This window comes from Poromitra crassiceps, assembly GCF_964638095.1.
Source record: "Poromitra crassiceps genome assembly, chromosome: 14".
Taxonomy (NCBI): domain Eukaryota; kingdom Metazoa; phylum Chordata; class Actinopteri; order Beryciformes; family Melamphaidae; genus Poromitra; species Poromitra crassiceps.
Window position 1 is genome coordinate 26,056,117 of NC_139633.1, and position 12,925 is coordinate 26,069,041.

Below are 12,925 nucleotides of genomic sequence, written 5' to 3' on the forward strand. Positions count from 1 at the left end.
AGAGAGAGAGAGAGAGAGAGAGTTGGAGGAGGTGGTGGAGGGCAGCAGCTTCTCCAGCTAGTGAAGTTGAGGATAAGCCTCCTACGTTGTGGTGTTGAATCTAATGGCTTTCCGATGCCGTAGATTCACCGGGCGAAGATGGAGAAGAAGGCCGTACAAATCCCGCTTGCCAGAGAGGGAACGGCCGGCCGCTCACTGTGACCAAGCGGTCTAAAGTGGATTATAGGAGAGGTCCAGCGCCTTCGGGGGTCGAGCGTTGGCCCTAATCGGCTTTCCAGTCACCTGTGATAAGCCTGGCCTGCAGATTCTCTAAGAAATCGTTGAACCCTAATAGCAACAGGAGAGCATCCCGGGCCTGGACGCTCAAGAGAAATGAAAAATATCGCTTTTTTAGCCGTACAGTCAACAGAGGGACTTGTGTATTTACACGTTTGGGTACATTTTCAAACCCAAAATACAAACTCTCAAATGATTGGTTAAAGCAGCTACGAGCAACTTTTTCGATTGTTATTAAACAGTATAATTACAATATTGATGCATCACATCTTACCTATAATAGTAGCTGAGATCAAAGCCGTGTGAATTGGAGATTGCTCCCTTGGATGATTATTAAGTCTGTGTCTGTCTAAACTCGCGTCAACAGGGGGCTCTCTCTCTCTCTCTCCTTACCGCCGGCCCGGCTACCCGGAAATGAAACGCGGATGTGAAACCCGGAAGTGAAACGCAGCTGCCTGCCTCGCCGTTTGCGCTGCCTAGCAACATAACATAAACAATGTGAACGCCACGCATATTCTCGCGAACATCTCTAGTTATATTCTAACAGGTTTTTTGGAAGTTATTTTGTGGTTATGGCCGAAGTGGCTGCTGCAAACCGTTTCATTTCACTTCCTGATCTTCCCTGGCCACAGACAGCCTACACTGGCCGATTCACTCGGGGCTCAAGCGAGACTACTCTGCGTTGGTCTCGTCGACTATTAGAGGTAAGATGTGATGCATTGATATTAAATTTATACTGTTTAATAACAATCGAAAAAGTTGCTCGTAGCTGCTTTAATCTATAGGTGCTTAGAGCAATGTCATCAATACTGTGTAGAGGAATGCAAGTGCCTCTAGAGTGCGCTGCGTGTTTTCTGAAGATATTTGCCTACACAGGTCAGGTGTTACTGGAGTACATGCAGTATATATATTCCAACTTACCAGCAATGTTACAATCTTGAGCGTCACTCCGTGCATACCGCTCTCTATTCGGTTCTCCTTTAGGCTACCGTTCAAACCACGAGTGGAATCCCAAGATGCCAGCTGAGAGGATGAGAGAAAAAACAGAAGGGAGAGGGAGAATATGAGAGAGAGAGAGAGAGAGAGAGAGAGACAAAGAGAGGGGAGCGAGAGAGAGAGAGAGAGAGAGAGAGAGGGAGAGAGAGAGAGAGAGAGGGAGGGAGAGAGAGAGAGAGAGAGAGAGAGAGAGAGAGAGAACATGGGTGAGGAGCAGTAGGGGAGTGTCTCTGCAGAGAAAGCACCCAAACGTCTCATCAACAAAACCTATCACAGATATAATTAAACAATCAATTACCGTATTGTATTGTATCAGTGTTGTAGGGTCACAGGGGGGCTAAGCTATCACTGGACTAATCATCTTGTCTGACACTTGGGGACTCGATTTGTGGCGCGACTTCCCACTGACTGGCCACGCCCACGACGACCATGCAAACATCTGAGCTGGTCACCACGGCAACAAGTGTCAGCCATTAGCATGCTCTCAGGCAGGGGCGGACTGGGATCATAATTCAGACCGGGCATTAGATACCAAGCAGGCCAGGCCGATACGGGCCGACGTGCGTGCCGGCGTCCGAAGGGCGACGGCGAAAAATTTGGGCCGTTTGAAGCCCAATTTGGGCCGTTTGAAGCCAGATTTGGGTCGTTTAAAGCCAGATTTGGGCTGTTTGAAGCCCGATTTGGGTCGTTTGAAGCCCAATTTGGGCCGTTTGAAGCCCAATTTGGGCTAAATAAAATTAAAATAAATTTGCAAAAAAAAATTTTTTTTTTTTTTTTTTTTTTTTGGCAGGCCAGGCCAGGCCAGGCCACCGGGCATTTGCCCGACGTGCCCGATTATGCAGTCCGCCACTGCTCTCAGGATCGTGTAGCAGGCCGCCGCCCCTCTGAATGCTGCAGAGGCCTGCAGCTTTTAGCCACGCTTTGTCAAGCAATGTATAGAGAGGCCAAGTGACCGCCTACTTCCTGCTTCAGCACTGCACCAGAGATTTTTATCCGCCATTTATTTTCCCATAGACATTTCGTAAAATGCTTATAAAAATAGTTTTTACTCTGTCAAACCATTTACAATCGGGAGAGACCATAGAACATTTAACTCGGACCAAAACTTAAAAAAAATATATATATATATATCTTCTTTAAATCCGCAATTGTTTTTAGTTTTGGTCCGAGTGAAATGTTGTGTGGTCTCTCCCGATTCTAAATATAGCTGAACCGTTTGGTTTGACCAAGTAAAAACTATTTTTTATAAGCATTTTACGGGTTTACATTTATGTCTATGGGAAAATAAATGGCGGATGAAAATCTCTGGTACAGTGCTGAAGCAGGAAGTGACGTTCACTTTGCCTCTCTATACTTTACCAGTCATCGTACAGGGGGTGGTGGTGGTGGTGGTTGGGGATGATGATGATGATGATGAAGATGATGATAGTGAGGTAGAGAAGAGAGGAGAGCAGGAGTGTGATGTGAAATAGGATGACGTTCCTGCTCGTGCCATGTAAATTAAACAGTGAAGGGCAGTTTATAGTACAGCGATTTACGATGGTCATCGGTCTCGCCACCGGCCGTGATCATATTCTACCGTCGGCCGCGATGACATAGTGCTCATACTCCCGGCGATGGGCCATGTGCCATGATCGTTGTGATGATGGTTCTTCCGCCCATTGCCCACAGTGCTATCTGCTGTTTATTCTTCAGACCAGACATGATTAATCAAGGCTGCCTCTGCGATCATACTAGTTTACCATAAACACGGCCAGACCAGAATAAATGAAAGCTGCTTCTTTTTTTCTTAGACTGTAACAGCAAATATAATCACCCTGGTGTTTGTACTTTTTATGAACGACAGCGTCCGAAATCAAAGTTGAGCGACGGTGACTTTGTAGCGATGTTCGTCGGGCGATCGTAAATCGCTGTGCTGTAAACTGCCCTTGAAACAAACCGAGCACAAATATGAAAAGTTGGAGAGCGGAAAAGTAGCCTATAGAGATGGGGGGAAAAAAACAAACCTTTCAGGACATCTAATAGGTAAATCAGACACATCCGTTTGAGTACATCGCTGGTGGATTCTAACTCATTCCCTGTACTTAAAAATTCATTCCACACCGTCAACCTTTTGAGCTATGTCCTGCCCCCCCCCCATCTCCCCCTTAATCAGTGCTGCTATGCTAGCTAGACAAAGATTCTCAAGGATCTGACACGACACTGGGAGTACTCTTTTGAGACTCGCGCTGACAGGACAAGAAGGGTGGCCCGAGGCCGCGAACAGCAGGCCTCTAACAGCACCACCGCAGTCTCCATCACCACAAAGCCACATCCACACACAGCGCCCACAGACACACACTGTGCACTCCGCGCGGCAATGATAGAGACATGAGTGGAAAACACAGGAAGTAGGGATCCTGAGTGGAAAACACAGGAAGTAGGGATCCGTCGCAACTTAGCGCCTCTGATCCTTCAGAAAACACTCTTTGCTCAGTCTCACAGTGACTCTGCGCGGCTATGTATAGCTCTGCTGCAGACTGCTATAGATCTAGCTATCGTATGTGGGTGTGTATATAATCTACATTTTTTTCCCATGCCGAATGTCAGTCGTACGCCGTATCCCCTCCGGCTCTTAAAGCGCCGTCTGTATGTTACTGATATGAAGATTAGCCTGTGTTTGAAGCGAGCTTATTGCTAACATGATACAAGCGTGTGCCTGTGTGTACATGGCTTAGCTAGCTGTATCTACACTGTGCTCTGCCCAGAACTGCGTAAGATGTGATCGTTGGACGATTTGGCAGTAGATCTTGAGCAATATGTGGATAATGGCTACGGGTTGCTGGCAAATACAAACGCATTAATCTGTTGTTCATCCGTGCATGTGGATGAATGAGAGAGAGAGAGAGCGAGTGAGCGAGGGTGTGTGTGTGTGTGTGTGTGTGTGTGTGTGTGTTGAAGTGTGCGGCACGCGCGCGTGTGTGTGTGTGTGTGTGCGGGGCAAAAATGTCAGCCTGCATCGCCTGCTTCACAGGGGGCTATTTTCCCCATGAGTGGCTTTGTCCTCGGTGAAACACAGCGAGTTCTCTGTGCCGTGAACTAGGGATGGGCATCGAATTTCGAATTTTCGAATAATCGTTGTTATTATCAAGGTCGACTTTTATTATTGAAATTCGAAATTCGAAAAAAAAAAAAAAAAAAAAAAAAATTTTTTTTTAGTGAAATGTTGCATTGTCTCCCCTGATTCTAAGTATAGTCAAATCGCTTGGTTTGAGCAAGTAAAACAATTTTTATAAGCATTTTAAGCAAGGTTTATGGAAAAATGAATGGCGGATGAAATCCCATGAAGAGGGAGAGGGGGTGACTTTGGCACCCCTTTGGCACTCAGACCTGAGCCTACTAAATATTTAATGAACCACTCATGATTGTCAAAACTGTTTTTTATTTTCGAAGATGTCAATGTCATGTAACATGTTCTTTACTTCAGTGGTGCAATGCTTGTTTGAGCTAAAAATCCACAGCAGAAGCTTTTTATATTAATTAATAAAGCCGTAGACTTAGAATCAGGGGAGACAATGCAACATTTCAATCACAAAAAAAAAAAAAAAAAAAAAAAAAAAAAAACATTTTTTTTTTTTTTTACATTTATTTTTTTATTTTCGAAATTCGAATTAAATTCGAATTTGGCCAGCGAATTTCGAATAGTGTTTTTGCTAGAAATGCCCATCCCTACCGTGAACGAAACAACACTAAAGAGGAACACTTCGACTTCACAGAGCCTTCTTACACACCGACGGCCCACAGGGATGTCCCACAATACCTACAGCAAAGTCACGCCATGACGTGACGTGACGTGACGTGACGTGATGTGCCGTGACAACACATATATTATAACGCTACATTATTGTATAGTAGTTAATGTAAATTCTAAATGTTTAAATGTACCCCTGTCCTTGTTTGCTTTATCCTGTGCATACCTTTGTGTGTGTGTGTGTGTGTGTGTGTGTGTGTGTGTGTGTGTGTGTGTGTGTGTGTGAGTAGCCTACATTGAGAGCAATGCAAATTCCTAGTGTGTGTACATACAGTTACTGACTGTACTTGGCCAATAAAGCTGATTGTGATAACATACGACATAACATAACACAACATAAGATAACACAAGACAAAAACAGTACAGCAGTAGTAGAGTGGAAACCGTGTGATGGACTATCACATGTTAATGGAAGGGATCTTTTTTCCTGTTGTATCTTCTTGTAATTAAAAAAAAATTAAGCATGACAATTGTGTTTTTAAAGGACTTGGCAGTAAAACAGAATGTAGAGATATGTGCATACACCGAGACATTTCTGTCTCCAATGTGGAAATATATTTTGTATACAGTATAAAAGGGTGCTGACAAAATAGCTTAGAAATGCCTGACATTAGGGGGGCACGGTGGCGCAGTGGTAGCGCTGCATGTCGCCTCACAGCTAGAAGGTCCTGGGTTCGATTCCCACCTGGGACGCTGTGAGCGCTGAAGGAGCGTGTGCCCGTCCGCATGTCCTCGAGTGCCCGTCGCCCGGGTGGGATCGTCAAAAGGGCCTTTCTGTGTGGAGTTTGCATGTTCTCCCCATGCCCCCTGGGGGTTTGCTTCATATAGGAACCCCTCACCAAAAACATGCAATATCCTGGTCGCTGAAGTGGTGCCTCTGGTCGTTAGGGGCGCCTGTTCGGAGGGAGGGGAACTCGTTGGAATAGCGTGATCCTCCCACGTGCTATGTCCTACCGGTGAAGCTTCCCCTGTCAGGTGAAAAGAAGCGGCTGGCTAACTGCCCATGTCTCGGAGGAAGCATGGAGCCAGTTTCGGCTCTCCTCAGATCGGCAGAGGGTGGAGCAGCAACCAGGATAAATCAATTAAAATGAGCACTAATGGGGGATGAAAATGGGATAAAAAGTCGGGCCTGACATTGATTTCTGTCCCGTAATGCCTGAAAACCTCCCAAAAAAACAGCCCTCCTTTCTTTGAAGTGTGTGGTTGAAAGTTTGGATAGCATACCTACTGTATACGTATGCATAGGAATCAGTCATGAAGCCTGAAGGCATAGTGAGTGTATGTCACTGAGATCAAAAGATTCAGCGAATATAATGAGCAACTAGCACAATTCCTACTATAGGACGTCTCAGTCGACAGTCGTATAAAGCCAAAATCCAATACTTTTTGAACTACCCACACAGCATGACGGGGAATATCGAGCTAACGAGGCCGTGCAATATGCCTTTCGGGAAAGCCGCGCACAACAATAACAGGACAGCTATTTACCGCTAATGGATTTGATGGCTAATACCTTCAAAATAATCCGTAATGGGACTCAGCAAATGCCAACGACCTCTTTCTCTTGAATACGCCAAAGGGATGCAATCAAATAGGCCCCTGCATTCACCAGCGCCACAATGGTCTCAATTATCTCCTCAAAATCCTATAGAAAGCACATTGTCCCCTTTCATGGGAGCCGTCTAAACGGCCTCATTAAGGACACAGACGCATAGTTTGAGCTCGTCGCGGCTGTTTCGCCGCTGCGCTTGCCCCTGCTGGCTCACTCAGTCAGCTGCTGCCTTATCGACAGGCCCATCATGCCACCTAGCTTCTCATCGACCCAGGTCCCTTTGTCTGCCTCTCCCACTGGATTTACAGTACGTGTGTGTGTGTGTGTGTGTGTGTGTGTGTGTGTGTGTGTGTGTGTGTGTGTGTGTGCATGTGTCTGTGTGTGTGTGTGCGTGTGTGCGCGTGTGTGTGCTGAACACACCTCGCAAGTACCTGCCTCATTACTGCTTATGTCCCTTATGAGTCTCTACTGTTATTCTATACGTTTATGTGTGTGCACTAATAGAGAGGCAAAGTGAAACGTCACTTCCTGCTTTTCTCCCTGTACCAGTGCTGGAAAGAATATGAATGGCGGGTGAACCGAGAATAAACGTTAATTTTTGTCAATTTAAAACGTAACTTTGCATGTCACGAAAGAGTCGCAGTTTGTCGGCAAACTGTTGCACTCTATACGTTATAAATCAGAAAGACTACCGTCGCCTAAGGGACGTCACTTTCTCGGTTTTCACGGCAAAGCTGAAGACCGGCGACGTGCCACGAGCTTCCACATGTCGTTTTTATACGAAACTAACCCCTACGTTTCAGTTTGACGACAAAGTGCGACTTTCTTGACGTGCAAAGTTATGTTTTAAATTGACAAAATGAACGTTGGCACCCCGTGGCACGCACAATTCAAACGGGATTCAAAAAGTAACGTTATTCTCCGTCCACCTGCCATTCATATTTTTTCCAGCGCTGGTACAGGGAGAAAAGCAGGAAGTGACATTTCACTTTGGCTCTCTATACTTTATTTAAAGGTCCCATTCCGTGCAAAAGCTGTTTTTACTTGTAAATGCATATATACTGCTGTCATCCCTCCCTGTAATGAGTGGTCACAACCTCAGAACTGCCACAGTTGGATTTGTCCCTATCCAGCTTCCCCCTGCAGTCTCCTTCAAGCCACGCCCCTTACACTCTGTTCCCCCAGACGGGTTAATGTGATGTCACTCGGGTCCTTAAGCATACTGCGCGCGGTCTCTCACACACAAGCTACCTGCACCATTTTGTCTATAGCCACAAAATTAACACTTCTAGCTGGAGCGACGCCAACTGTACGTGATCCAGCAACTGCGGAGGTGCATTCGGTAAGTCTAGGCATTTTGAGATGTCCTCTTTAGCGTAGCAACCGTTAAGTTAGCGATAGCTCGTTGCTAACGTTAGTTGTGGACACAACCTAGCGTGCTGGTCCACAGACGCTAATCTGATTGGCCAATGGGAACTGTTAGTTCTGAATATATTACAGAAACAGACCATTCTTGGGAAGCGACGAGATGAGGAAGTGACAACTCCGTCAGAACGAACGGGGTTGCTATATTTTCGACAAATTAATCCAGAATCATGTTTTATGGACCAGAGACACACGTTTTTAAGAGGTTACAGCTGCACGAATTGGGACCTTTAAGTGTGTACGCGTGTTATGGGCGTGCATGTGTATATATACACACGTTTGTGTCGATGTCTGCATGCGTGTGCACGTGAGTATAGGTATCTCCCCTCCCTGTTTATTTAGAATTTGCATGGTCCCCTTTGCGTCCTTTCCCCCAGGAGGGCTGGTCCTTATCTCAAACCACCTGGAAGACAGCGATAAACGCGGCGGCCATTTTGAATGAGTCGGAAAAACAAGAGACGGCGCGTATCTGTCCCGATGCATCAGAGATGAGCTGGGCAGACATGCTGCCTGCCTGTCACTCCAGCTCCCCAGAGCGACAACAGGCAGCGCTCACTCTATAGCGCTATATATCCGACGAAGGCACAGGAAATGACAAATGCGGAGTGAAAAACAGAGACGAGGAGATAGTTCACTCCTCTGTCACAAAGGAATCTCTCAGAGGAAGCACAATAAGAGAACGGCACGGTGAAAATGGAAGCTCTATGTTATCACTTTTTCCCTCTGTCTCTCTATTCCCATGCACATTTATTTACATCTTCCCTTATAGATCAAATCCAGATCAATCAGTCGTTTAAATCAATGCAGTCGACAAGCAATTCTACCATTCTCCTTTTCTCTCTTCCTACTGTACATCTGTATGTTAATTACTGTATGTTAATTATCTTTTGGTTAGAAGAATAAAATTATACATCTATCAAAGGAGGCATTATCAAAACAAAAGCGGCAGGTCTATCCACCTTACTTTGGAACGCCTCGCTGTGTTTGTACAAATGATTTTAAAACGAGCTTTTCCTTCAATTCATGAAGTGAGAGGAACAAAAAACACAGATAGACGATGATGTGAACTAATTGAAACGCTATGAAGTTGGCAGCAAATGACTCTGTGGAGATTGATGAGTAGAAACGAAGGCACGCGGGGACATATCATCCCACTTGGACCGTCGAGCCTCGAGGTGCTCACAATGTTTCACTCTGGCCAATGTGGGTCTCATCCATTTTCTCTCCTCTTCTGAGAGGCCCATTCTCTCAAGCCAGTCTGTCTCTTCCACAGCCTTCGAATGCTCCAGAGACGGTCTGCACTTCAGCCCGTTAAAATTTGGCCAGAGGAAGTTGTCATCTTCCAAAGAAGTTTGATGTATTCGACCAATCACAACACATCACAACACAAAACCGAGGCAGGTGATTGGAGAAATTAGCGAATGTCCCGCCTTGAGCGGACGATCCTGCCCGACCGACCTTCTCCTCTGTGAAGTACAGACGGGTAGGCGGAAGCATTTGCTATTTGCGGGACCCAACGCGGCTACATTCTCACCCAATCGCCACATTCCATTTTATATTACATATTAGTTTACAACAAATGTGGAAGAATACTGCCATATTTGCCATACTCTATCTAGGGTAGAATCATTTGTATAGTAAAAATGATAAATTTAGCTATTTATACATCTAACAGTCTTCTCAACACTGCTCAGTTAATTATAAATCAATCTATCAATAAGGAATTTCAACATTGACAGGCCTCTAGCACAGCTTAGCCTACTATGGACAAATATAATGTGGGCAGCAATGAAAGTCATTTTTAACATGAGAAGATAGCTCACTACAGAGCAGAGATTCAACAGAACCATTTAGTGGAGAGAACAGAATGCTGTAACAATAATAGTGCTTTGTTGTTATCTTTCTTGGCTTCAGAAAGAAATGTGTTGTAATAGCTCTTCCTCGCTCGCGTACCATCCTTAATCTGTCAGCACCTTTTGTAGGGTGGAGGTGGAGGGTGGGGGGGAGGGTGGAGCATGGGGTGGTTCCAAAAACACAGTAGAGATCGGAAAATATTTATTGAAAGACAGAATTCTTATTATCTCACAAAGTAACCGTTAATTTACTGCTACCGATCAACAACCCTATCAAACTCACATATCGTACTATGGCAGTGGTTCTCAAATGGGGGTCCGGGGACCCCGAAGGGTCCTTGAGGGGGTTCCAGGGGCTCCCCAGCCAAAAGGGGGGGTCATTTATTTTCGCTATAATTCCATTCATAAGTAACACAATGACTATTTCGGTCATGGGTTTTATACACTTTCTGTAATAAAACATCTAAAAGCATCAATCTTATTATCATATGGGGGACCGTGGGACAAAATCCTATCAAATGCGGGTCTGTGGTGTAATTTTTGTCAGTTTGTCATGTGAAAAAATGTGAGAACCACTGTATTATGGTAATTGTGTCCTATGGGACACAACAAATTTGACTTGACGCATCTTTCAAACAATACAATCGTATTTACAAAAACGTATAGGCCGTGTTACTGTCAATGCATTTAGAGAAGATAACTAACTGCGTGACGCATGCGAGATGGGCAGGAGCAACAATTACATTGAAATGAATTGACTTTTTTCTTCCCCCCTCGCTTGAAAATCTCTGTGTAAGCTGGAAGTCGTTAGGAACATCCGTTTAGAAGACGAGCTGACACATCAATAAGAGCAAACTGGGGAGGCCAAAACCAACAACAACAACAACAACAACAACAACAACAGCATCGATCACTCTGCAGCAGCAGCAGCAGCAGCAGCAGCAGCAGCGCTTCTGGACGGTGGAGAAGAAGAAAACTCAACAGAAAGCCCCGTCCAGGAAATAGTATTTCAGTCTTCATTAGAGTTTCTAACCAAAAGGACGCCTCCTCTAAGAGCCATCAGGCCGGGGGAGAAAATGGACTGGGGGGATGCAGATAAACAATGATGGAGAGGGAGAGGAAACCAGCTCTGAGAAATGAGAAGAAGCGAGGAGTGAAGAGGCGAGAAGAGGATGGAGGCGGGGACGGGTAGACGAGAGGAGAGGAGATAACAGAGAGACGGTGAAGAGGGGGGAGGGGGGGTGAGTATATACGGCTCAGAGGGTCCTATGTGTCCGGAAAGGGGGGTGGGGGGGGGGGGGGCATGTTAACACTGTTACACTCCACTTGAAAGAGTAGCACAGCAGCAACATAGCATTATATTGGAGTGGTCTTTGTTGATGGAGACGTGTTCCACAGATAAATTGGCGCGCGACACAATGAGCCAGGAGCATATAGGAACATCCTATTATAAGGAGGAGAAGGAGACCGAGACGCTTTCTCTCGATTTCCTCCCAGTGAATGGCTGTGCCGAGGAGTGGGCAGACATACAGTACAGATAGGCATGTAATGAACAACAGCCCTGTGTGCATCTCCAGACTAAACTGGCCTCGCTGTCTTCTTCTTCTGCCTCTAATGATAAGGAGGTACAAGTGCTACACATGCTATAGTGCGCCTCCTGCTTGCCGGCTGCATGGTCTCAGCATCCGACCTTCAAAGCAAACCGTGTACATAGTGTTACAGTGTTGGGCAGGTTAGTTTCAAAATGTAATATACTACATATTACTACGGTAGTTACTTTCATTTGAAAGTTACTTCGCCATATTACTGTCTGTGTAGAGTAGTAACCCGTTACTTATTACACTACTTTTGCATTGGTCGCCTCGCCCCTCCTTCGCTACGGGGGCTCAAAAGTCGCTCATCCCGATCTCGACTCTTCTCGTCCCTGGCACCTTCGGTCAGGACAGCTGAATCACTGCCGATCTTTCGGAAAAGACTAAAGACACACCTATTCAGGCTCCATCTGGCCCCTTCTTGATCTAACTTTGTTCTCTCTCTTTCTAAAAAAAAAAAAAAAAAAAACTAACCCAAACTTGTACCACTAACCTAAACTTGTACCACTGTTCCTTCAGAAGTTGTAGTTATCATAGACTGTGCTCCATAGTAGATTGCTCTATTGCTGACAAAAATGTGTTATTGTAAGTCGCTTTGGATAAAAGCATCTGCCAAATGACGTAATGTAATGTAATGTAATGTAATGTAATGTAGCAGAATGACATCGCCGCCCCGGAACCATCCCGAAAAAGAATGTCAACCGTCTTGAAGTCAGTGTAAACCGTCCAAAATTGTAAATGTTATCATTTTCCTTTGTTTATTATCATCTATAGTTGTTATTTGCATAAAAACACACAACTTGATTAGGAAATGATTATATCTTTATGTGGTTGATTAAAAAAAAAAATGAACGCAATTTGTAACTTGTGTTACTTGACAAAGTAACATTTATAATATTACTGAAATCCTATTGGTAATAAATTACATTAATGAGTTAATGTTAAAGGTATTACATGTAATATGTTACTTTTGTAATGAGTTACCCCCCCGACACTGTTTGTGTATAAATGCAGTGTGGTGCACCGATGTCCGTGCGTATTTGGCGTCTATAAAGGTGTGGCTGGCTGTGCCTTAATGTCCATATTCGTGTGTGTTAGTGTGTTAGTGTGCATATTCGTGTGTGTTAGTGTGCGCGTGCACGTGCATGTGTGTTAGTGTGCACGTACGTGCGTGCGTTAGTGTGCGCGTGCACGTGCGTGTGCATGTGTGTTAGTGTGCACGTACGTGCGTGCGTTAGTGTGCGCGTGCACGTCTGCGCTTTGAGTGTCTTTCCCCCCAACTATGCTAATGGCCACATTATGATGAATTGGCTTCATGATTCCAGTTAGCCTGAGTGGTGATTAAATCTTCATTAGTGCTTCTGGTCAGTGCTGCTCTACATAGATTGCCAGGAAGCTCAATTCCTCTTCATTCTGCGAGAAGCTCCCTGACTGAATCAGG

The 12,925-nt window shown here is 45.1% G+C and overlaps 1 protein-coding gene across 1 annotated transcript in view; it reads right to left on the reverse strand.

Moving 5' to 3' along the window:
* grid1a (glutamate receptor, ionotropic, delta 1a) overlaps positions 1-12,925 on the reverse strand; it is a gene marked incomplete at both ends in the record, with an annotated part of 379,231 nt that overhangs the window by 26,858 nt on the left and 339,448 nt on the right. Inside the window, one exon of the mRNA XM_083650562.1 lies at positions 1,198-1,299. Coding sequence (XP_083506688.1) covers positions 1,198-1,299 — 102 coding nt within the window. The remainder of the gene's footprint in view (positions 1-1,197; positions 1,300-12,925) is intronic.